We start from the raw sequence: 27,411 nt of genomic DNA, 5'->3' as shown, positions 1-27,411 counted from the left end.
CCACAGGCTTCCAAGGACGAGTTCGGATGCGATCCGTTTGCCGCGCTGCACGCACCCACCTCCGCTAACCAAATACTCTCGCCCAGTCCTAGCAAATCGGTAGCACCTCCTCGACCGGAATCGCCTAGTCCTGCGTTGCCGCCGAAGAAGGCGAAACAGCCTCCGCCGAGGCCAGCCCCACCCCGGCCATTACAGGTATGTAGTTGACGGTAATCTTTCAGCTCTTGCGCTGAACAAACTTAATACCCTGTCGTTTCGATTGTAGGGTCCCACACCGACGAAGCCAGCGCCCCCAGCGGCGATGATGTCGTCGGACGCATTCGGCGACAGCAGTGGCGGCGGTTTTGCCAACTTCGCTGACTTCGACAATAAGGTGATTGTCAATAATCGTATTATTTTTCGTGTTGGCACACAACCTAGATGGACCTAAACCTAACCTTTTCCTTTAAGCGAGGCAAGCCGGGGGCAACCCTGTCGTGTTTCAATTGCTGCTTTAACCTTTTAGCCAAAGAATGTTTTTTTTTTAATTGTTTTATTTCCTATACTATTCTTATTCGCTGCATGCCAAAGTAGAACTGTTTTCTTAGCTACTAACACACTCATTCTTTGGTTGTTTTTTCTGTAGTTTTAATCTACTTACCTATCCCTTCCACTGCATGGTATTACTTATTGCAATAGTAGTTTTAGATTGATAGTTCTGTTGAGTTGTATTAAAAATACTAATAAACATATGTTTCTTTTGTGTTTTATTACTAAAGTTGGTGCTTCACTCCATTATATCTAATATATTTTAAACCCCTTATGCATTCTTAATTTTGCACTCATTTATTTTCATTTACTTATAAACCCTTCACGTTTTATAGCTATTATTCTGATTGTATACTGAATCTTTTCATACCTATATCCAAAACAATTGGAATCCATGAAGCCCTCTTATGGAAATCATACGATCTTATTATGAATCTCTTTCATCAAGAAAGAATATTTTTTGGTTCTATGGCAGTTTCCATAAATGGCGTAGCATTTTTTGGCAAAAATTTGACACCCCCTCCTCCATCGTAACCTATTTTCCTACACCTAATACAGTTAACTCTTCCTTACTCGATATTCCGTATCTCGATATCGAGTTAGAGAACCATAGTAAAAGTTGGTTTTCATTGCTACCTCGATGGTCCCTTGAATCGCAGTTGCACTGGTTTTGTGTTCTGTAACTCGATACCTCCCTAACTCGATGGTCCTTTCAATATCGAGTTAGGAAGAGTAAAAATTGGTGAATATCCCCTTCCCCTAAAATGCTACGTCATTTATGGATGGTTCCTGTTCTCGGTTGCAAACATTTCTCATCAAATGTCATTTGAAAATTTTCTAAGGAATCCTCCGAAATGTTCTTCGGGAATTCCTGAATTCCTCCATAAGTTCTACCACAAGTTTTTTTTTATGTCCTCAAAAGGATCTTACAAGAAAACCACCACAAGTTATGAATTTTGTTTCAGTTATTAAGCTAAGAGCTTTGAAAATGAAAATTTTTCTGATTCTGTAGATCCTCCAGGAATGCCACCAGATTCTCAAGTAACCAACCAGCATTTTAATTCGTCTTTCGTGCTAATATAGTGCTATTCTAGAGCTGACATGCCCTATATTAACAGTATAATAGCCCTTTAAGCGAAGGAATACCTTCGAGGTTCTTTCACAAGTGCCTCTGATAATCCTCCAGGAATTCCTTTAGAAAACTTATCAGAAAACACTTGCAGTATCTCCACAAGTGAATCATCTAGGAAACCTTTCAGAATATTATTATTATTTTAATTTCCCTCTAAAAATATACACAAATTTTGAAAGATTCTACTAATAATCTTTTTCTTGGAAATAAGAGGTGAAAGATGAAAGATATTCTAAGATATAAAAAGAAATTCGTCCAGGAAAGCCCTCAGCAGTTCTTCGCTTTTGGTTCTTCCTTCTGAAATTCTTCTTGAGATTCTTTCAGAAATTCCTGTAAAATAAACTTTCTCTTTGAATAGATGAATTTCATGTCAAATCGGTCAGTCAAAGAACTCGACCATCTTCGAATTGGATTAAATTTTACCCATATTTTCAGAATGGTAGAGTAAAGTGGGGCAAAAGTTCTAGTGGGGTAAGAGTTTCTTTTTAAGATTTCTAGCTCAATTCAAAACAAATCTAATAAATGTCATTGTGGTTCGAATGCTATTCAAGTAAGAGACGTTTACTCCAAATATCATAAAAATCGATTGAGATTTGGAAAAGTTATGGCTATTTGTTGTTTTTCAACGTTAATATTGTAAATTTTGGTCAAACTTTCGTTGCATGGAACCAATAGAGGATAAAATCTTTTTCAATATTTTATGTAAGGGCGTTTCTAGGCCTATCATAAGGTTGCTTTGAAGTGTATTAGATTTTGCATAAATGGTTGAAAACAATTTTTGGCCCATAGTGGGGCAAAAGTTCGACCCATGTATAAAATCACGGAAAAATTTGCAAATTGCCTAAAATCCACATATAATCTTCAAATTTAGTTTTATTTGTCTGATCGTGTGAAAACTGTCACCAAAATTTTATATTTACACTTAGTTTTGCGAAAAACTGCTAATTTTGAGTATATTACAATTAACCCGGTTTTGGGCAATTTTTTGATGAAAATTTAGTGTGTATTTTTCGGCAAACTTAAGTTTACGGCTGATGTAAAGTATGCCTGTCATTAAAGGATCGATATTTTGGGTTTTAGCCAGCGAACTTTTGCCCCACACTAGATTCGAACTCTTGCCCCACCGGTGGGGCAAAATTTCGAATAAGACAATCAATTTTGAAACTGTTATAACTAAAAATGGGTAAATATTTTGACACAAGTTTGTTCAGCAAAATTATAGCCAATATGTTGAAGGTTCACTGTATGGTATTTGTTTTGTTTTAACTGCTATTGTTGTCCTGGAAACCTTGATTAGATTAAAGTGGGCCAAAGGTCCAGTGGGGCAAGAGTTTCTTTTTAAGATTTCTAGCTCAAATCAAATCAAAACTTAGAAATGTCATGGTGGTTCGAATGCTATTCAAGTACGAGACTTCCACTCCAAATATTATAAAAATCGATTGAGATTTGGAAAAGTTATGGCTATTTGTTGTTTTTCGACGTAAATATTGTAATATTTGGTCAAACTTTCGATGCATGGAACCAAATGAAGATAAAATATTTTTCAATATTTTATGTAAGGGCGTTTCTAAGCCTATCATAAGGATGCTTTGACGTGTATTAGTTTTTCCATAAATAGTTGGAATCAATTTTTGGCCCATAGCGGGGCAACAGTTCGACCCATATATAAACCCACGGAAAATTTTTAAAATTTCCTGAAATCTACATATTATCTTCAAATTTAGCGAAATTTACCTGATCGTGCGAAAAATGTCACGAAAATTTTACATTTCCACTTAGTTTTGCGAAAAACTGCTATTTTTTCGGTGGATTACAATTAACCCTGTTTTGGGCATTTTTTGATGAAAATTTAGTGTGTATTTTTCGGCAAACATTAATTTACGGCTGGTATAAAGTATGCCTGGCATAAAAGTATTGATATTTTGTGTTTAAGCCAACGAACTTTTGCCCCACACTAGATTCGAACTTTTGCCCCACCGGTGGGGCAAAAGTTCGAATATGACAATCAATTTTGAAACTGTCATAACTAAAAATGGGTAAATATTTTGACACAAGTTTGTTCAGCAAAATTATAGCCAATATGTTGAAGGTTCGCTGTATGGTATTTGTTTTGTTTCATCTGCTATTATTTTCCTGGAAACTTTGATTATACCACTAAGGTCGAACTTTTGCCCCACCTTACTCTATACTACTAAGGTCGAACTTTTGCCCCACCTTACTCTAATAGTAGTTTACGGAACAAGTTGCAGAATCATGATTTTTACAGCACGAGTCGTAAATTTATCCAACCAGGCTTGCCGAGTAGGATAATTACGACGAGTGCTGTCAAAATCGAGTTCAGCAACGAGTTTCGTACAACATTTTTTGCAATTTCGTGAAAGACCCCTTGAAGGTATCAGAAATGATATCGGAATGCATTCATTATCATTTTACAATTTCTGCAAAATTGTTGTGTAATGATTCAAAACTCAATAGTTGCGTAATGAGAAAGCGTTGCGTAATGAATCATTACAGCACTGGTTTCAGTTGCGTAATGACTATTTCCGCACTGCATACTTCAGTGCAGGAAAGTAGGCCGTTTCATGACAGATTGGCGTGATGAAAAACAGCCTATTACGATGAGAAATTGTAAAAAATAAGTTTTCCTTAGATTAATCGATCATTTTGACTCAAAATAACATAACTTTAGAAAATGGTCTATGAGTTTATGCAAGCAATTTCTTTGAACAATTCTAGCTGCGAAACTGTCGATTTTAGAGAAAAATTACATCACTTATGCATCTAGTGATTCATTACTGAGATTATCTCAAATAATACCAGTAGAAAGAAGTTTTTTTTAATCTAAAGAAGTAATTCCTGGAAATCCACAAGGACATCTCCTGGGAATTTCAGATGGTATTGATTAAGTAGTTACTCTAGGAAGATCTCCAGTGATTCATACAGAAATTTCCTAAAGGGATCATCCAAAAATGACGTCCATCATTAGGGGGAGGGGGGGTCTACGAATGTGTGACAGTACGTGTAGAAGGTATTGGAAAAAGCGTGACAGAGGGGGAGCGGGGGGGGGTCTAGAAATCTTAAAAATCGATGGACGTCATATTTGAATTGTCCCTAAGATATACTTCTAGAGTTTCTCCATAAGATCCTCTGGAAATTTCGTCAGAATGTGTTTAATGTTTCGACAAACACTTCTTTCGACAAGGGACTCCTATAGAGATTCCTTTGAGATTTTTTAGAAACACTCCTAGGGATCCTTCAGAAACACCCCAGAATTTCTAAAGAAGTTTAATTCTTCTAGTTTCTTCGATTTTTTCTCAAACCCTTGCAAAAAAATTCTCCAGAGGTTTTTTCAAGGCAGTGGCGATTTCCTAAACTCAAATCTACCTGTTCTAAAGATAAATTGTATCTATTGAATAGGAAATAATTTAAATAGTTGGTTTCAATCATTTATTTGTTTCCATTAGATTGCAGATTTATCAAAACATCATTTTTAGTGTCGTAGAACTGGTAAAAAGTGTGGTTAAGAGTCGCCCATGGAATCCAAGGATTCTTTGGAATTGTTGACAAATGTGTTGTAGGAATTCCTCAATAAACTGTTTTATAAGATCCTCTTGTTATTTCTCAAAGAATTCTTATGTTCTAGTAACTCTCATCCCATCTCCAAAAAAAAACATCAATTTTTTATGGTATTCCCGAAAACGTTACTCCACGAAGACTTCCGAAAGTTCATGTAATAGTTCATCCAGGATTTCGTCCAGAGTTTCGTCATGACTTTCCTCCAAGAACTTCTTCAAGCATTTTTCTAGAAGTTTCTCCAGATAGTCCTCGAGGAATCACTCTAGAAGCTCCACATAAAGTTTCTCCATGAGCTTCCCCTCGGTCTCTCCATATATTTCTTCAATGTTTTCTGCAGATATCACCCAGAACCCAGATTTTTCCTAGGTTTCCTTCAGGAATTGCTCAAGAAGATACTCAAGTAGTTTCTGATATTTCATCAATGTTTTCCTCCATAGATTCCCCCAAATAAAACTTCTAGAACGTCGTCTAGAACTCAATTCCTGGATTGCTGAAATGGACCAAGGAATTTTTGAAAAACTTCTTCTAGATGCTCCTCTGAAAATTTCCCAAAATGGCTTTTAAACGTATTTTCCAGGGATTCCTTCAGGAATTCCTCCAAAAACTCCTGCATTCTTATTGTTCGGAAGATCCTCCGCAAGTATCTCAAATAATTTCTCAGAAATTCCACATGACATCTTCTGGGAGTTAAATTTGGTGTTAATCAGGTTGTTACTCTAGGAAGACTTCCAGACATTCTTGTAGAGATTCCCTAAGAAAGTACTTCTAGAATTGCTCCAGAAAGTCCTCCGGAAATTGCGTCAGGATCACGTTCCATGACTTATCGATGAATTCATCAAAGGGTTGCTACAGGGACCCCTGTAGAGATGGTTTGAAGAACTCCACGATTTCTCTAGAAACACTCCATGGGATCTTACAAAAACACCCCCAGAACTTCAGAAGAAGTTTGTTTTTATTTTTCAAACTACCGTCCATGGGGGTGACAATGGGCTGAGATTGGGTCAAAACGGAAATATATGGTTTATGAAATATTTCAGCTAATTACGCTGATATTACTAAAATTTATAATTCATGTGTTAGGGAACATATTATTGCATATATTTAATCACAATATACATTTTGAGAAATAGTAGTTTTGGTTTAATATATCAACAAACTTGTGTGTTGAAACTTGACACAATTTACAATATTAAATTTCTCCTATGCAAAGTATAACGCATGTACTTTATTCTATTTTGGTTTATTAGTAGAAGTATAAACGTCTTTTCAATACACTTCAAAAGTATTTTCCGGAATCTGTTTGATTTTTCCACAAAACTTTCATTTTTTTCGGTACGGTGTCTAAAACATTAAATATAGGGGTGAGATTGGGTCAAGGAAGAATGATGGTGAATGAAATCAGTCTACTCTTTTGTCGTTTTACGGTGCCATGTGTTCTCTTTCTTCATTAAGATGTGTATATTATTTCTAAATACAGCATCGCTGAAACATCAAACAAGTTTAGTTGAGGATTCCGTGGATTGAATATAAATGCAACGCATTTTGACAACTTCTAAAACCAGCAACTGTTTTTCGTGCGCAGCAACATCGTAATATTTTATCAAATGATTTTTTTTGAATTTTAATTGTTTATTAGTGTTTTCATATTATAGAAACAACTCACGGAAGTACAAATGAGTTGGATCGCTGAAATACCGGGATTATGACTTCAACATCTGCCTAAAATGTATTGGGCGTGGAATGTCGCACCGAAATTTAACTACTTGCGAAGGTTTAAAATAACAGTGATTAACCTTTGGGTAAACTGAATAGACAATGGGAATGAGACTTTGAAGACAATTTGCGGAGAAAAACAAGAAAATTTGTGTAAACTTGACGATAAGTGCTGGGTTTACATATTTTTTCTCATAACTCTTCAATTTTTTGCTATACTTGTTCTTTAAAGTGGGTTTATCATACTTGTGCAACATCTTCGATGTCTTTTCGTCTTGTTTGCATCGTGTTTCATCAATATTTTTTTGCTATGAATGGTTTTGCAATCATATTCTCAAAAACAAGTTATTTCAATTACAGTCACCCAATGTCACCCCCTCTATGGGGTGAGATTGGGTCATTTTTCATTCACTTATAGCGCCGCAGTGATTAAATATGTTTCTATAATATTTTGGACAGTTCTTAAGGTACCATCAAAGTACATACACACAAATTTGAAGTTTATTGGAGTTAAATTGCGAAAGTTATTCAATAAATAAATCGTACATATCCTTTTTTGACCCATTCTCACCCTCAACGACGGTATCTATGTTTGCATCCGCTGTTATTTAGTAAATCTAAACCTAAAATTGTTATACAATGATCGTTTTTACTATTTTAATTTGCGCCAAATACGTCTTCTGTTGCAACCACTTTGTTCTGTAGCCTGTTACTTATTTCTCTGTAATGTTGCCATGTTCCTGCTATTAGAGAAACCAATATTCAGTGCCGTATCTTCTCCAATGAGACGCCAACCGTGAAGACTCACCGTAAATTCTTTTTTCTCTCTTTCTCTCTTTTTCCCGTAATTCACTCGGATTTTTCCGTCATTTCCACAGTGAATATCATCTAACAAACAATAAATAATTTACTAACTAACTTAACAAATCAACCGAACAAAAATAGACGTGTTACAAAAAATCATTTAGAAATTCCCCCGCCTCTGGAAGAACAGGCAAATTAATCACTATTGTGCAGTGAACAGTTTCTGAACTAACCAATACCTATAACAAAAAAAAGATTAGAAGATGATAAGCATTATTTGAGAATGAAACCAACACAGACACCTATCCGCATAGGCACAAAATCACACACACCCCCTCACACTAAACGATCAAACCAACCATGCATCTCACACGGTGTTTTAAAGTCCCGCGTAACCGGAGGAAATACGAATTGTGAAACGTATCGTAATGAACAAAAAAAAACCTTTAACTAGTATTAATTGTTACCCTTTGCAACATAAGAGTATCTCTATTGTTTCGCTTCTGTCATCGAACACACCAAAGCACACATTCACACACCATCTCGTTGTTAGAGCATTTCCAGCAAGTGCACCCACACAATCTCTCTCAGCACCCAGATTCATACCGGCTTCAACTGAATGACCAAACTGAATGAACTGTTAGGAAACAAGTTTGAACGTGGACGAACACCGAATGTACTTATGGTATAATCTAAAAATCTAACCAATCAACAACACTATCGATTCACCCAATTGGAAAGAAAACAACAAAACGAGCAGAGGAAAGAAATCAAGAAGAACAAAATCAGATATTATTAGCTTAGATACTTAAATATACATACATATATATTTACTCTATCAATTTAGTTATTGTTATGGGAAACTTTGAAAAAGTGCATATATATATATGAAAATGAAAATGAAACTATATATTTATCGACTTTCTGGTGATGCTCTCTGACTCTAATCGTTCTCGACTAGGACCGATATCGTCGTACACACACACATACCTGTTGTATCGTAGGAGGGGAAGAATCATCAGAACAATAGGAGACAAGCCATGGCGCGTTGCATCGGGTTGATTGCAGAAAGGAGTGACAGGAAATTACACACATAATAGCAATTAGTTGGTTAGATATCATTTACGTATGTTAAGGGTTAGGGAAGAAGTTGCATGGAATGAGATCTAGGTGAGAACATTACAGTATTTTGCTCCTGATATCGCAAGTATTACAAGAACATTCGTGCATTTTTTTTTTGTTGAGGTGACGTAGATTTTGGTTTATTAAGTAGCGCTGTAGGGTTCGAAATAACGGAACTATGCCTCATCAAGTTGGATTTTTTTATTACTCGAATTTTGCAATGAAGTCATTTATATATAAATTTTAAAGCTACGCGTTGCTCCTTGCTGTGACTCTTCTAGTAAATCACCGATGTTCAGCAATTCCGGATGGTTCGGTCGAACATTACGCTCGGAGAATTGCGTTCGACAGCCGAGGTACGATTTTCATAAGGTGCAGTCAATTTGTCTGCTTCGCTGATGACATGGGTATCAGTGGAAGAATATCAAATGATGGCAGATATGTATTTCCGCCGTAAACGTCAGGCTGCTTGATGCTGAGCGGTATACAGGAGAACGGTGTCGGTTTAGATTGAACTACGAGCTCGCTGGACTCTACGACGAACCTAGCATACGGAAAGTGGCAATAACTGGAAGGATACGTTGGACAGAGCATGTTGTGAGACTACCGGGCAACAACCTTGTAAAGATATTGTTTGCTGCTGATCCAGAACAAGAAGGCGTGCAGCGCTGTTGGCAAGATGTACCGATCAGATGCATCAGGATTTATCAGGAAATTCGTGAATGACTACTGGTTCACACGCTACACGACCAATCTAACCAAAGATACGCTACGTACGACTAAGATTATTCTTCAGCGTCCTACTCTAGTGGAATGTTCCCCGGTGGTTGAAGGTACTCAGGTGCGCAGGTAGGTCCTGCGATTCCGAATGAGGGTAACTTCCGGTCCTCACAAGCGGCCGAAACGGTCAGTCAAATGGAAGCGTCCCATAGTAATCAGTAATTCATTCAAGTGCCATGAATTTACTTGACAGCTACTGTACAGCGACCCTGAAGCGAATTTGTGATATAATAAACGAAAATGGCCGCACTTTAGATCTCTGCTTTGTAAGCGTTCAAGACACAGCTCCGATTGTTTCCATCGCTCCTGCTCCTCTTGTTATACTTGTTCCACATCATAGACCTATCGTTTTAACGCTTAATTAACGATTCAGCAGTACGATTAAATCGCAAGTTTACTACGAATATGGGAACGCTGATGGCGATGGAATGGCCGACTTTCTCCTGTCCATAGATTGCGACGTTTACGGCGCAACAAACAATTACAAGAGAGTCAGTAAACGTTGTTACCTAAACTGTCAGAAAAAATAAATAAAGGAAATTGAAACCCCTACCAAAATCGTTCTGGAAGTCTTTGAACGAGCAACGAAAAGAATCCGACGTTTCATCGTCGCTAGAAGTGAATTGTGAAACAGCATCCAAAATTGAGGATATCTGTCGACTGTTTGCCGTTAAATTCTCAAGCGTTCTAACCGACGAACTATTATTAACAGAACGAGTTTCGTCCGCCGCGAGAAACGTTCCTATGCAAGAACAGTCACTCGCAGTTTTTACCGTGGACGACACCGCATGATCATCCGAGTAGCACGTCAACAGGAGTCTACTTCTAAACCTGGGCCTGATGGAATATCGGCGATTCTTCTGAAAAAAAAAAAACATCAGCTGTTGTCTTCTCTTTGCCTCTTGTTCCAGTCATCGACAGCGAATGGTGTCTTTCCATCTTGCTGGCAATTCGTTCATATGTTCCCAGTGTACAAGAAAGGTCGCCGTTGCGACATCAACAACTACCGTAGTATTACTATTACATCATTATGCGCAGTATCAAAGTTGTTCGGACTTGTTGTAATGGAGCCACTTCTTTCTAATTGTAAACGCTATTTGAGCGAAGAACAACACGGTTTTATGCCAGGCCGATCGACTACCATAGACTTGTTGTGCCTTTCGTGCCATGTCAGTTTGGCAGAACGAAATCAAACAAAGAGCCTGTCCGTTTCAAGTACAACTTATCTGAAGTGAACCACGTGGAAGATCTAGGAGTAATCATGGATTCCCAGATTACCTTCAAACAACATGTAGCGTAAATCGTCGATAAGGCTTCGAGAACATTAGGCTTCATTATGCGATTATGTAAAAATTTTACCGATATTCACTGTTTGAAATCGCTGCACTGTTCGTTAGTGCGTCCTATCCTTGAATTCAGTTCCCCTGTATGGAGTCCAATATACCTCAAGAGCTTTAATCGATTTGCATTACGCCGTTTACCATTGCGAGATCCTTATCGTTTGCCGAGCTATAGAAGCCATTGCTTGAATCATTTTCACAACTTGTATCTGCTCATCGTTGGAAACACGAAAGTCGCCAGCCTTGTATGCAGCTTTATCAGGGTACGGTCAAGGCTACACAGTTAAAAATAATGAAGATTACACGTCGTGTAAACTTCATTCATGCGATGTAAACATGTCGTCATGTAAATTTAAGTCTAAAATCATGTAAGAATGTGTTATATGTCATGTAACCACACAGGATCTTGCTGGATTACATGACATATAATTGAAGTTTACATGACATATCATGTAAATATCCATGATTTTTCACGCTCCAATTATGTGCATCATATGTCTCAGAAATTTACACGTTTCATTCGAACCGTGCACCAAGTGGTTAGGTTCTGCTTCTGAAGGAGACCTTCCACGATCATCTCTAGATTTGTGCTCTTGAAAAATTGAGGTTTGGAACCGATACATCTTCACCTTAACTAGTCTGCGTCCATATTTGAAAATTCACTTTCTGCTCGGAGTGCATTGACAAAAAGGTCCCTGTCAAAGTCCTTGGTCTTCTACTTGCATTCCCATATTTCCTTCTCCGACATTCCGTAGAGATTCGCTGATTATGCTCTTCACTCACTCTCCATTTCATTGGTGACGATCAGCAATGTGGTTCCGCCGGTAATGGATTTCCGGCCGTCTGCGGAATGTGCAAGCAAAACCCTCGTAGCCTGACATCTACCTTCTTCAGAGCTTCTAATATTCTTAAGCGTTGATCGGCCAATATACCCACTACACGGCCTAAGCATTGAAGTCTCATGCACACCACAATTCTTTCACGGGTCGACTGGCTAAATCTCGGTAAAGTCGAACGTAGAAACGATTCAAGAATACGCACAGGAGGCTCTACAAACATAGGAGCAGCTTGACACCGCCACTTCAAAGATGACTGGAGGCACATCCGATCAGGCCATAGTCAGCCATAGCCTTAGTTTTAGTACCGCAGCACCAGCACTAGGTTCAGCGAGTCAAAGAAACGATTGATACTATGGTAAATGCGAGTAGTTGAATTGTGACAAATATGCAGCACGGGCGAGGCTTGACACAAGTATGTACGAAACAGAACTTGGTCTTGGAAGCACTAGTAAGAAGCACTAGACCGTGAAGGGATACAAAAACTTTTCCGTGCTAAAGGCACACGGAAGTTCTACGAGGCTTTGTACCACAAGTTCACATGTACAGAGACTGTAACGGAATCTTCTCACGACCGAACGTGAGGTGGTCGAGGGGTGGCGGCAGTAATACGACAAGGATCTTCTAAATGGTCTCTACTATGGGCTCCAGAAGAAGCCCTGTAAAAATGGTGTTCGCTTCGAATCCGGTCGGAACGAGAAAGAGCGCGAGGTCGAAGTCGAGGATGGAGAGAGGCAGCCATGAATCGAGTGAATTATCGATATATTGTTAGCGAGGTTTTATTAAGTTGATTGATGTAGAACCAAATAAATAAATAAATAATGACTTTAATGGTCTTGAAGTAGCGAAGCTGGTGCATAAACTGGGTGAAGAATTTGGGAAAAAGAAGCAGTACTACCGGAAAAGTGGACAGAAGTTCTTAGGTGTTCCATCTACATGTTGGATTGTGGCATTCATCATGCGCTACTGAGCGCTTTCTACAAGATTATTTTCACAATTCTATGATGCCATCTGTCATCAAATGCAAGAAGATTCGTAGGACAATATAAGGCAAATTCATGGGATTCACATTCCGTCAGACGTTGCAGAGCAGATTTGTGAAAAGTTATCAAGTCTTTACGATGCGGAAGATCCTCCAAAAGTGTCGCTAATATCAAGTTCTCACGCAGCACCTATTCATCGATTTCAAAGCTGTCGATGATATCGACCGCGAAGTGCTACGGAAAGTTATTTACGAGAACGGTTTTCCCGGGAGTTGAAGATAAATACATGGAAGACAAAGTATTTGTTGGCTGGAAAAACTGAGCGCGATAGAGCAGAAATGTGACGGTACACGGAGATCTTAAATAACATTGGTAGCTGAACAACAGCTTACTCAGCCAAAGTGTTGTTTATTCAGCTCATTTCAGCTACCAATGTTGATTTTGGGGTGGTGGATAAATTTGTTTATTTCGGATCATTGATAACATTGGATACCAACTGCAGCAAAGAAATTCGAAGACGTATTGCTAGAAGTCGTGCTTGCTAAGTAACGTGGGAGTTCCACAGAGATCCATACTTGGTCCAGTACTGTGGAATATGATGTATGATGGAGTACTGATCTTGACACTGCCGAATGGAGCCGAGATCGTCGGGTTTGCAGGTGACGTCGTTCTTACGATAACTGGAGAGACTGCGGAGGAGGTGGAGATGCTGACGGTGGAATCGATAGGCATAATTGAATCGTGGATGACTGGAGTCAAATTGCAGTTGGTTCATCACAAAACGGAGGTGGTACTAGGCAGCAACTGCAACGCGGTTCAGCAGTTCGAGATCAACGTCAGAGGACACGCAATCTCATCGAAGCGCTCTCTAAAGCACACACAAAGTCTCCATATTGTCCGGCCTGGCAAAATATCGAAAAGACACCGGTATATTCGACTGCCATCGATTCAGGAATATACGAAGCGAGATGATGTCAGAAACCACAAGCGTCCTAAATCCGGACAACATCGTGCAGAACATGTGTCGGCATTAAAGCACATGGAATGCGGTAAACAGAGGAATAACGCAGATTATGTCGTCGCTGCAAAGGAGACGGCGTGAAGACCAGAGAGCTCCGGGTCGCGATTGGGGACTTGATCGAGTAGAGCGGGTCGCCTGCAAACCGGAAGTAATCCTCCAACCGGAATTGTAGAAACGACCCTGGTACTTGACCGACCAACGTCGAGTCGGGGTAGGCTAGATCCTTCGCCAGGGAATAGCTGAGTAGATCATGAAACAGCACCGGTGAATAACTAGAGGCTGAGAGGCATGAGCACAGCCCTCCCCGATGGTGTACAAGTATAAGTATACCATGTACAAAACGCTGATAAGACTAAAAGACCATTACGGGCATGAGACGTGAAGAGCATTGCAAGCGCTAGGAGTTTTTGAACGACATGTGCTGAGGACGGCCTTTGGCAGAGTATGTAAGAGGCGTACAGAGGAGAAGAATGAACCAAGAGCTTGAGCAACTCTACGGTGAACTCAGTATCCAGAATACGGTCGCCGGTATAAGAACGCTAAACAACAGACCCACAAAAAATGGTTTTCGCCTCGAATCCAGCCGTACAAGATGAAGAGGAATGTAACGAACAAAGTGGTTTGACCAGTTGGAGCAGGATCTTGGAACTGTGGAACGATCGAGAAACTGAAGGCAAGTAGCCTCGGATAGTGCTTGTTGGCGTTGGTCATGTCTTGAGGAACGTGGCGCTGGTCAATGTGCGGATATCAAAAGTACAATAAAAGTAATCAGATGTTGCAGAAATACCACGAGTACAATGTATGGAAGAAAAAGCATGAGACTTAAGAGAAAACATAGAAAGCCCTTACCCCGAATATATCGTATTAGCGGACACCAGTAGAGAAATCTGAGACGCATCGTAACTGGAAACTGATTAAATTGGTACTCCTCTATAGCTACGAAACATGATCTACGGCGAAGTGCAGATGAATGGAAAACGGATCGAGGAGAAGACGAAGGAATCATGGATTGCATCATCTGCTGTTTGAACCGAGTATCGTCCACATGGCAAAAATTGGGAGGCTGCAATGGGTTGGGCATGTCATCTGAGTTTCGGATAATCATCCGGGAAATAATGGGTTCAAGTTGAGGTCAAACTAAGGAAACTCCGCAGATCGCGTGCTACGGTTAGATACGGATCGATTTGAATAGTCTCCTACGTACAGTTGAAACGAATCTGTCCTTCTTCAAACGGACACTAAGGTGGGTGGCTCAATTAGACATCGGGATACCCCAATTAGATATTAGAATGGACCAAAAAGAACACAAGAGCCATATAACGAAGTTAGCTGGCCCAAAATACATAAGGTGAGCTAAATAGGCATTCATGGATATCAATTACAACTCAAAACGGTAGATTAATGCTAGATTGAGGCATAGATCCATTATTTTATACTCGAAAAAAAAAATAACACATTTCAAATTTCTGCCATTTTTCTGAACTGATCTGTCACATAAGACCTAACAATTTCTTTGACATCAATCCTGCATATATTTAAATACTTGTCAAAATAAAATAAAACAATTTTTAGTTTTCTAAAAAGTTAAAGCTGTTGATCCAGCGATGTTGGAAGATATGATTCTCTTTCGAAGAAAATAGTATTGCATGGCAAAAATGGTCCACTCCCAACGGAAACCGATTTACTTCTTACACCTATGCTTCTTTGCCATCGAAAATACACATCTAATTTAATGTGATTTTGCCATAAAAGTCTCGATGTTTTACAGTGGAAATTAATTGCACACAACAAACATACAAACGTTCAACGAAATATATCGATGTGAATGATGCGCAATTATCTTCGGATTTCAGCTTAAGCGTCTAATCTACTAAGTCGGAACTCGAAGAATCACTCCGCCGTATGGTTTCTGCTACTGGCGCCACGTGTAAATAGTTTGCAAAATTTTCCTCCATCGTTTCCGGAAACATTGCGGGAGAAAAAAGATTAGGTTTCGATTGGCTTCTTGTTGGGCGCTTCATTCGGTGCGTTTCGGTTAGTAATAGAACAGCTTAGATCCCTATCAGTATTTGTACGACATTTAATATCAAACACAACTGAGAAACACGTAACGGCAACTAGTGCTATCTTCCAAATTAAGAATTGAGATTTAGGCTTTTGCGTTACACTTTTGGAAGTTAGCTTGTGGTCGCGAAATTGCGAAGGGCTGTCGACATTTTCAAGATCCTGTACTATTACCACGTTTCATATTTGTCTCTGAAAGATAGAGGTTCTCACATCAGTAAATTTAGCTTAGTTCTCTTTTTTTTTCAATTCATTCGATAATGAACCTTGTTCGATTTTCCTATAAAACAAACGCGAGAGCGTCTGCAGAAATGTACAACCAAATCAATGATTTCATTTTATAAATTTAGGAAATCGTCAATGAATCCCGTAAATATTTTCGGTAAAAATATATAAATATGGAAGTTTTATCAGAATTAGTTTTCTATTCCGAATAATCAAAAACAAGATAATGATTTTAAAAATCACAATCACAGAATATGACACGACCACAAGCTAAACCATCCTTCGTATCTGAAAACAATTACAAATTAGACGATCAATCATGTAACTATAAAAGTCATGGAAAATCAAAGTGTTGATTCACGCGTATAACCAAACAGCACTCACAGTTCTTCGCCATGCATTTTTCTTATTACTAGAGATGGGATGGCAAGCGAAACAGTTGTTCTGAGCAAAATTGATGAGCTACAAGGTTTGAATCACAGAAAAACCAACTGACACAAGTACTAAGCCTATCAGAAAGTATTAGGAAAAGCCTCTCACATACACCGAATCACGCATACATCGTCCCGCATTCGAGCTAAACGACATTATAGTGTTCTAAAAGCAAAATCAATAATAACTAGTAAAACGAACAAACAATAGAGAAACAAAGGAAAACCCTAACAAAATAGAGAGAATAAGAATCGGAGAAATCACAAGTAGAAGAGCATCAACAACAAATAACAAAAAGATACAACAATGGTTCGAAAAGCGTCGGCAAGGGAGCGCGTATGGTGAAATGCGAAAACAAACAAAAAAAAACAAAGCAACACAAAAATATGTTCGGTAATTAACACAGTGAATTAACCTGAAATACTAAAACTGGAAAAAGAGCAATGAAAAACAAAAACTAACCTCTGCTAATGGTGTTTCTATTCGTTTTCTGTTTGTTTTCTTTTGTTTTAGTTCGCCTGTTTTACACGCATTCACGAGTCACTAACCCGTACCTTTGGCATCATAAATTCAATAGGTCGTTTAAAACTTTGCACTTTTTGTACAAAATTGAAATTTGGTATTGCAGCGAATACCGTAGGCTATTGGATTTATCTCTTCTTTCATTAGTGCACAACTTCCTCCGCAAAGTACACTCTTCTTTCAATGCTCAACAATGCACTTGTGCATCCTCCACTTAGAAGCCACCGTCAGTTTTACCAATACGAAAATAAATGCAAACATATCCGAATGCCCAATTCGCCAATTTCCATTTTTTTATGAAACCTACCAATTTCATGTCATTTTCTCAAATAACTTATTTTGAGGTTTGCTCAAGCATGATAACTTTCACAATCTCACAATACTCCAAAAAGAGCCTGCATTAATGTCCTCGAAAGTTAACTTATAGGTCCTCGAAAATAAACTTTTAGCTGATTTTCTCCGAACTTTCAAGGCATATAACGACCATACCATAACGAATGTCTGCATTTTGCTTTTGCTATCACTCATTCCACTGAATTGTACGCATGAAACTCTACGTGCCCGGACCAGCGCAGGTACTGCCTATAGCAACCATGTCCTGACAGAAACTGTGTCAGGTGGAAGTTCACTTCCCCATGATTTCTTTTATACCAATCTGACACATTTGGTATTAGTCTACCTTTAGTGGAGTTATCCCATTCCTGCTGCCAACCTCTGAGCGTTGACTCTTTACACGCGTTGCGGACTCCTCTGGTAACTCTTTGGTTGAAGCATTGATCATCTTCCTTGATGATTAGCCCGATGAACGTCACCCCGGCTATGATTCACGTGACTTCTTTAGAAACCGTACCGTACGCTACTCGCAAATGATAACATACGTGATTTCTAACCGCTTTAGGTTTCTGCTCGTCTAAGCGCTTTTGATCAGATTGGTCGTCCATACCTCAGTATGGATAGCGCAACAACTGGCAAGAGCTTGCGTTTGCTTGGATTTAAAGCAGAGCTGTTAAACATCATCTTCAAAAGCATCGCTATAGCCGTAGTTGCCCATTTTACAGGCATATTCAACGTGGCTAGCGAAGCCCAGGATTGAATATTAAGGTACCTTCGCGGGGATACGAACGCTTTTCTGCCCCTCCTCTGTGTCATACAGTAGAATCCTACCATCAAAATAGCTTTCTAGAAGCTTACACAACTGCACCGGTACCTTGAGGCAGTGAAGTGCGTGTGCTATTGCTTCTCAGCTTGCGCTGTTGAACGCATTCTTCACACCTACAGTGTCAACCGCTCGTTTTATGCTCGATTGCCACCTCAACTGTCTGAACGACCGACTGGATAGCGTCCACAGTAGGTTTACTGGTTGTTGGACAGGCCGTCCGCACTCTTCGTATACGGTACTATCCTGTTGTACAATAACTACAATAACTTGCCCGTCGTATCTATTAGACAGATGGGTCTATACGCCAACGGGTCACCTAGTGGTTTCCCCGCCTTTGGTAGTAGCACCAATTTCTGTCGCTTCCATGCATCCGGGAAGATTCCTTGATCTATGCAGCGTTGCATCGCGGTTCTTCTGCCAGCTCTTCGTTCGTCACCCTCGACACTTCTTCTCCTTCATCTGCCGCATACGGCGCTGGAGGCAATAGACTTGAGGTCTTAGCTATTGCCACTCTGTAGGCATCGCCTCACGGTCTCGAGTTGGCACTCGCATAGCATGCCCGTTTTCGACTCTTGATTTCCTTTTTGAGAACTAACTTTGCCTCTCTAATTGCTGCACCGCGTTCTTCTCTTTGTGTATCTGTGTGTGCGCGTTGCATTCTTCGTATAGCCCGAAGGTAGATCACTGAAAGATTTGCAATTGATTCGCACCACCAGTACACCGGCGGCCTGTTCACTTTGGGAGGAGCTTTTGTCGGCATGGAATCATCACATGCTCGTGATATCACGGCAACTAGCTCTTCACCGTTCGTTCGCCTCAGGGTTTCAGTGAATACTTCACCGTCGAAGCGCGCTGTTTTCCAACCTCGGGCTTGGGTCGAGTTACATCCCTCTGCCGTCCGTCCACCAAACATTATACCGTAATCCGGGGTAACATTGATCAGTTTTCAGGATATTTCTTAAATATTTCATTTGAAAATGCAAATCTTGCAAGTTTTATATTTTTAAAACAAGTACTGCCACCAATAGCTCGTAACCATATACTGTATTTTGTTTGTTGAAAGATTTAAGCATGTTTTTAAATATGTTTCAGGTGATTTTTTGATTTAGCTGATATGGGGTAACATTGATCACTAATGTAAACAACGTTCGGTAATATTGAAAATGCCGTTACTTACTTGAATCATGGCTTCTGAAGCAGAATATGATGTCCAAATGCTTACAAGTCATTTACTTTTTGAGTTATTTTAAAATTGAAAACACCTCGAGCCACTGAATACGCCTAAAGGTAGGCAATTTCCTTAGGAAATTCTACATTCTTAACAGTAATTCGTTAATGTTGCCGAATTGAACATTCTTATAAAAGTTTTGACAACGGAATCGTTTTTGGCGATGCCATTTTTAATAAGAATGACATTTTCCTTGCTCATATCGCTTGCACATCTTATGTGAGACATGAATCTTCGGTAGTGTAATCTTTAACCATTGAAATCCTTGTTTCAAAAAGTTGTTAAATTTACGCATAAGGTAAATGCAATTTTCGAAAACATCTTAATTTTCATTGGCTCATGAATATAGGAAGGAGAATCGAAATTCATGCTTTGGAAATATTTCATCAATAAATGATAATACGAAATTTTTACAAGATGGGTCATTCCGATCAATGTTACCCCGCTGATCAATGATACCCCGGATTACGGTACCTCAGTGAATCGCTTGATGATCGCTATGAGTATAACCGTCATCAACGCGCCAGTTTATGGTTCCTATAAAGTTAGGGGTACAGAACGTCCAATCGATGATCGATTCTGTACTATTTCTGCAGAAGGTACTCACTAGAGTGATGCAAATTTCGAAATTTTGACTCCCCTATGCTTTAACGACTTATATTATGGTAAATAGCATCCTCCCAAAGTTTGAAATGCATTGGAAGAAATTGGACTGTGCACAGACCATTTGAAGTTTATATGGAGATTCCATGGAAAACGCAATCCTTTTGTGTTCAGCCCTCTATCTCGTCGTCATAATGTTTTATGGAAAAGTGAACACAATCTTCTCATGTGAAATCCTTTCAGCTAAAACTTTGCCGAAGACCACATTTTGATTGGACGTCAGGATGAATTGATATTCATAATCATAAACTGGGTATGCCGTTTGCATGCTGAACCAACTGCCCGGCAGGCAACAGTGGTGCTCCTGGTGGGTAGAACCTGAGAGAGACTCGCGAAGAGGAAAAATATCAACGTCATATGCAGCCCAGATTCCCCTCTCACGAAACGTCAAATGCAGCCCACCGTTTTTATGGCTGAAAAAGTGAAAAGTATTGTGTTCAAAGTAAACTGTTATTAAAAACCTCAGTCGGAGGAGCAGTTTTTCCCAAAGTTGCTGATAAATCTAAGCAGAAGATTAATTATTTCTAATGTCTGCTACGTTTGCTGGCATGAAATTTCACTCAAATGGCTATTTATGATTCGATGTGATGCAAACTTAATCATTTTTTGTTGAGAGGTTCATGTGAGGATTTGAACAGCATGCGCATAATTGGTATGCGCATGCGCATAATTGGTACGCGCATGCGCATAATTGGTATGCGCAAAGTGGAATAAGAAAAAAACTCAGCAATCACAGAAAAAGAAGACCGTCTTCGCGAGTCTCGTCTCAGGGTAGAACATATCAAAGTAATCCAGGCTACTATGTTCTACAGCAAAAAAAGCAGTGTTGCTCTGAAAGTAATTGAATGATCATTTCAGCATGGTTTAGACTTTGTTATCAATAATAACAAATTATCCTTACGTCCCTTCAAAATGTGGGCTTCGGCAAAGTTGTAGCTGGGAAGATTGCACGTGGGAAGAGTTTGGTCACTTTTCCATAAATTATTATTTCGAGCAGTTAGAGGACTGAACACAAAAGCTTTACCTTTTTCATAGTAGGGGAATGTGGGGCAAGATGAGCACCCGGGGCAAGATGGGCACCCCTAGTTTGTGTCGTTTCTACCGATTTTTTTCAAAAAAATATTTGAGGTTCTGATGAATATCATTTAATTGATATGATGGCCATAAATTTCAGCTAAAAAATCAACAACGCAACGTAAATATTGTCAAAAATACATAGAAGTCCAAAAATTTACCTTTTCATATAAGATTTGTTCATTTAAAAGTGATATTTTTGTTGCGTAAACAAATAATTTCATACGTTTTTGGCCGTATAGTTATAGAATAATCTTCTGTAGATAATCAGGTGCAAAACTTTTATCAAATTTAAAAAAATATTTCATTTGTTTTGATTATATTAATAAATTTACACCCTTGGGGCATGATGAGCACCATGTTCAAAATTAAGTAAAAGTGTGAAATTATAGAACCACATTTAGCTGTGGGCTTGACTTACGGTATCTTCTTTGCACAAAACAATTTTTTCTAAAAAATGTATTGTATATCCACTTGAATGTTCGATTATCCCGGCTATTTAGAAGACTGTTCGAAACAGTCGTTAAAAATCGAGGGGAATCTCAATGTATTCCATCCAGATGAAACAATGTTGCGAATGTTGTAGAAACACATAATTAGGTTAACTATACATACCTTACGCGCAATAAACTATTGCCAGCTATTGAATTGTTTCATTGAACCTGTATTTTGACCACTAAAAATATTTATTACAAGTTGAATTGGGTCCTAAAATGTTCAATGAATTCTCGTTTTTATTCAATAATACGAAAGAGCATGTTCTTGCAACTACTTTAGCAAGTTTTCCCGCTCAAATAACGGCTATATCATTTTTTAACTTCAATTTAAAAAATGGTTCCAAATATCAACCTTGACACTTGTGATCTTGTTTGACATTCACTTTTTCGACAAAAATGCCACAGGGCATATAGTTTTAACACGGGTTGTTCCTATCTGACATTTCGGAAGGGACACGGAAAACAAAATATACCCAAAATTCAAGTTTAAACCAAAGGGTGTGACAAAATCTCAAAAATCATAAAAAAAAAATGTTTTTTGTGCTTAAACCAATGAAAATCATTTAAAAATTGAGTAAACATGTGTTTCTGCCCTAAACTTAAGCGTTTGGTTATAAAATTGAGACAGGGCTTTAGGACCCTATTTTGTTTAGAGAAACATACTTTCATAAACATTCCATCCAACCACCCCTCATTTTCCGAGCCGTGCAGCCGGCAGCCGAGTGTCAACAACAGCTGTTTTGGAAATCTGACTCGACGCCCACTCTGCTGTCCTTGTTGCTCTACTTGAAAGAGTAGGGGTGCTCGTTTGCGCGCGAAAAACTTCTCGCTCGTTGATGCTGCCAAATCTGACAGCGACTGTTTCACCGACCGTTTAGAACGACGACTGTTTCAAACGGTCGCGAACAGTTAGGAACTGAACGGTCAATATAAAAAAAACAACAAATCAAATCGTTTTTAAGTAAAATCTTAGCAATTTATGAAAAGTTATTTATTTTCTGATAAAAGTTTTAAAAACTAAGCTAGTTGAAGATAAATATTATCAGATATTAAAGATAATATATTGGGATATTGCAAGCATTGAAAAATAATAGTTTTCTCTAGTAAATTGCATCTTTTTATGGGGGTGCCCATCTTGCCCCGCAGTTTTTTTGACCGATGATAAAAAAGCCATTTTTTAACGTGTTATTTGAAAAACTATTTATTACGTTTTAAAACTTTTAATGGTTGTAGGTCAAAGTAATAATGTAAAAGCTAAGGATGGTTACCAATTTTACCAAAATAAGAACGTTTAAGTAGGCTTAAATCGCGCTTATCCTTAGGGTGCTCATCTTGCTCCGCCTGACCCTAATTTCCATATAAACTTCAAATGGCGTGTGTACAACCAAATTTCTTCCAAATCACTTCAAATTTTGAGAGAATGATTTTTATCATAATTAACACCGTTTAAACATAGGGGAGCAAAAATTTCAAAATTTGCATCAGTCCAGTATTCACTGTACCCACATTTGCCAGCTCTACATTTAATGCGGCATGGGATTGAACAATAGCCAACAATAGTTGGCGGCTACTCTTGCCTCATCTAGATTTTACACCGGAGAGTCGCTTCTGCAGTCAGGGATCTTACATCAACCTCGTCGCCAAGTACTTCTTGCGCTAGTTGCTTATAGGCTGCACCCTTCTTTAAGACTAGAATCATTTCACCAATCCTAGCCCGCATTACGCTCCGCACATCTGCGCCCAATGGCGATAACTTCTCCGTCCTTCGCTTCGTCTTCAGAAACTCGGCGTATTTCGCTTCCTCCGTTTCGATAACGAGGGCCTCGCCTAAATTCCTACGGTTCGCTATTTTCGGTTTAGCATTGGGCTCCGTTTTTCGGTTTTCTCTGTTGCTTCTTATTTCCAACTCGTATCCACGGGTTGCTGTTGCTTTGCACCCGTGAGTCCTGTGGATGCACTGCCTGGTTCGGGCAACCCCGTAGCTCTTTTTTCCTGGCTTCCTTGACCATAGACGCCATGTTGGCCTCTCCACTATTCCCATGTCCTCCTGATCGCGGAGCTCGGCTCGTGCCAGCTTTTCCGCTCTGGAGAACGGCCGTAGGGTCAGGCGGGGCAAGATGAGCACCCTAAGGATAAGCGCGATTTAAGCCTACTTAAACGTAATTATTTTGGTAAAATTGATAACCATCCTTATCTTTTACATTATTACTTTGACCTCCAACCATTAAAAGTTTTAAAAAGTGTTAAATCGTTTTCCAAATAACACTTTAAAAAATAGCTTTTTTATCATCGGTCAAAAAAACTGCGGGGCAAGATGGGCACCCCCATAAAAAGATGCAATTTATCAAAGAAAACTATTATTATTCAATGCTTGCAATATCCCAAGATATTATCTTTAATATCTGATAATATTTATCTTCAACTAGCTTAGTTTTTAAAACTTAGCAGAAAATAAATAACTTTTCATAAATTGCTAAGATTTTACTTAAAAAACGATTAAATTTGTTGTTTGTTTGTATATTTTTTAGAAAAATTGTTCTGTGCAAAGAAGATACCGTAAGTCAAGCTCACAGCTAAATGTGGTTCTATAATTTCACACTTTTACTTAATTTTGAACATGGTGCTCATCTTGCCCCAAGGGTGTAAATTTATTAATATAATCAAAACAATTGAAATATTTTTTAAATTTGATAAAAAGTTTTGCTCCTGATTATCTACAGAAGATTATTCTATAACTATACGGCCAAAAACGTATGAATTAATTTGCTTACGCAACGAAAATATCACTTTTAAATGAACAAATCTTATATGAAAAGGTTAATTTTTGGACTTCTATGTATTTTGGACAATATTTACGTTGTGCTGTTGATTTTTTAGCTGAAATTTATGGCCATCATATCAATTTAATGATATTCATCAAAACCCCAAATAATGTATTGAAAAAAAAATCGGTAGGAACGACACAAACTAGGGGTGCCCATCTTGCCCCGGGTGCTCATCTTGCCCCACATTCCCCTACAGGTCACGTTTCCTTTAGCAACCATGCGTCTCATCGCCTCGTATTCATCCTTGTAAGGCCCTCTCTTTCGCATCGCGTATCGAATAATATCACAGATATATTCGCGTTGCCTGGCTTTCTCGTAGCACTGCTTTGCAGCTAGGATTGATTGTCGCAATTTCAGCATACTTGTTTTCAAGTGCTTGCTGATATTGCTTTTGCTCTTAACAAACTCGATGATGGCATCGAATGGCTCAGCTGCTACCTGCATTTTCGGGAGGTACTCCCTATTATGATCCATGGCCTCGATTAGTCCCGGCCCATCGATCACCTCACATGTTGCACTGGAGTGGCCAGTTCCTGTCGTCGTCACAGTGTCTAGGCTTTTGCCCGCACCGTTCTCACTTAAGTTTATGTTGGTCGCCTTCTTACTTGGCGGGAACCTTAGCCGGAGTCCAGAACCCTCTCCTTCACATTCCACTAGTATAGTTGCTTGTTTTGATCGATTTTATGGGTCCCCCTAAGAGCCGCTATCCATCTCCGCTGGAATAATCGCTTTATGATCCAAGTGTAGAACTAGCCCTCGTGTGTTAAAATACACTCAAATAAAGATTTAAAAAAAAAAAAAAAAGCTTTATGATCCCATGGTTATCTATATGCAAGCAGGGAGGCCATGCTAGGGTGACATAAGCATGGGATTCTATGTTCAGGGCCGGATCGGCGCAAGTCAGGTAATGGCATCTGAGCCTACTCCCACCCAGTTGGAACACCCAGGCGACGGATTTGGAACGTACTCTAAGGCCTGCCACGGTTTTACGAGACGAGGACAGCCTACGTCATTGGCAGCCCACTCGCCGTTTCAGGCCAGTGTCACCCGACCCTATTAAGGGTTTTTCTGTCCAACGTATATTAGAGTAAAGTGGGGCAAAAGTTCGAGTGGGGTAAGAGTTTCTTTTTAAGATTTCTAGCTCAATTCAAAACAAATCTTATAAATGTCATGGTGGTTCGAATGCTATTCAAGTAAGAGACTTTCAATCCAAATATCATAAAAATCGATTGAGATTTTGAAAAGTTATGGCTATTTGTTGTTTGAATATTGTAATTTTTGGTCAAACTTTCGTTGCATGGAACCAATTGAAGATAAAATCTTTTTCAATATTTTATGTAAGGGCGTTTCTAGGCCTATTATAAGGTTGCTTTGAGGTGTATTAGTTTTTGCATAAATGCTTGAAAACAATTTTTGGCCCATAGTGCAAAAGTTCGAAGCAGCGGGGCAAAAGTTCGACCCATGTATAAAATCACGGAAAAAATTGCAAATTGCCTGAAATCCACATATTATCTTCATATTTAGTTAAATTTGTCTGATTGTGTGAAAATTTTCACCAAAATTTAACATTTCCACTTTGTTTTGCGAAAAACTGCTATTTATGAGTATATTCTAATTAACCCGGTTTTCGCCTTTTTTTTGATGAAAATTTAGTGTGTATTTTTCGTCAAACTTAAGTTTACGGCTGGTTTAAAGTATGGCTGTCATAAAAAGATCGATATTTTGTATTTTAGCCAGCGAACTTTTGCCCCACACTAGATTCGAACTCTTGCCCCACCGGTGGGGCAAAAGTTCGAATAAGACAATCAATTTTGAAACTGTTATAACTAAAAATGTCTCGTATTTCCACAGTTTACTCACACACGGCAATAATTTTTTGGTAGTCTGGTAAAAATATAGTAATCCTTTCTAGCGTAAACAACAACATTCGGGTTTCATGAGTTTTTGACGGGTTTTGCGACTGAATCATTTTTTACGGTTTGAGTTGATTGAGTGATTTTGCATCAAAATCTCATGCGTGAGATTTGCGAAGCAGATCATTAATGAGTTTGCTCTCACGGGAGAGCGTAATGATTGAGATTTGAGTGTTAGTCTATCAACACTGTAATCGAACCAATGAAAAAAAAATCTGCGGTAAAAGGACTTAAATGTTAGCTTTATTCATATGATGCTTTGACGTAGTCAGAAATAATTTTTAGGAGCATTAGGGGTTCTTCTTCTTCTTGGTATTAACGTCCCCACTGGGACAGAGCCTGCTTCGCAGCTCAGTGTTCTTATTAGCACTTCCACAGTTATTAACTGAGAGCTTTCTTTGCCAAAGTTGCCATTTTCGCATCCGTATATCGTGTGGCAGGTTCGATGATACTCTATACCCAGGGAAGTCAAGGAAATTTCCTTTACGAAAAGATCCTGGACCGACCGCGAATCGAACCCAGACACCTTCAGCATTGCTTTGCTTAGTAGCCGCGGACTCTAACCACTCAGCTAAGGAAGGCCCGAGAGGGGAGCATTAGGGGTCTTGAGAAGAAAAATAAGCAGCATACACAAAAACCCCTTTTCTCAACCTACCCTTTTCTTTCCTCGGATAATCGGGTAAAATTTCCGGAAAATCTAATCCGACCTGTAGCGTCACTTCTCCTTAACCGTGCACAACCAGTAGGGTAACCAATATATTTTTTACCCCCTGGGTCATTTTTGTACAAATTTCCCATTTCATATCAAAAGGCAAAATCAATTCGCAAGTCATTTGCAGGGTGGCCATCCATCCGGGAAAAGCGGGAAACCCCCGGAAATTTGGACAACACCCCGGGAAAATATGTTTTTCAAACATAAAGCTTCCGCTTTGTTTAAATTTCGAAGCACTATGGACGAAACTAAAAAAAAATCT

At 38.9% G+C, this 27,411-nt stretch overlaps 1 protein-coding gene across 3 annotated transcripts in view; it reads left to right on the top strand.

Annotated features, from left to right (window-relative positions):
- Positions 1-27,411, top strand: part of LOC5569849 (epidermal growth factor receptor substrate 15) — an 80,237-nt gene that overhangs the window by 44,769 nt on the left and 8,057 nt on the right. For all 3 annotated transcript variants that reach the window (XM_021846279.1, XM_021846278.1, XM_021846280.1), the window contains 2 exons: positions 7-195; positions 266-373. In XM_021846279.1, coding sequence (XP_021701971.1) covers positions 7-195; positions 266-373 — 297 coding nt within the window. The remainder of the gene's footprint in view (positions 1-6; positions 196-265; positions 374-27,411) is intronic.

The sequence above is a fragment of the Aedes aegypti genome, chromosome 2 (genome assembly GCF_002204515.2).
Source record: "Aedes aegypti strain LVP_AGWG chromosome 2, AaegL5.0 Primary Assembly, whole genome shotgun sequence".
Taxonomy (NCBI): domain Eukaryota; kingdom Metazoa; phylum Arthropoda; class Insecta; order Diptera; family Culicidae; genus Aedes; species Aedes aegypti.
Note: the sequence above shows the minus strand (reverse complement) of the source record. Positions and strands in the feature narration are given on the sequence as shown.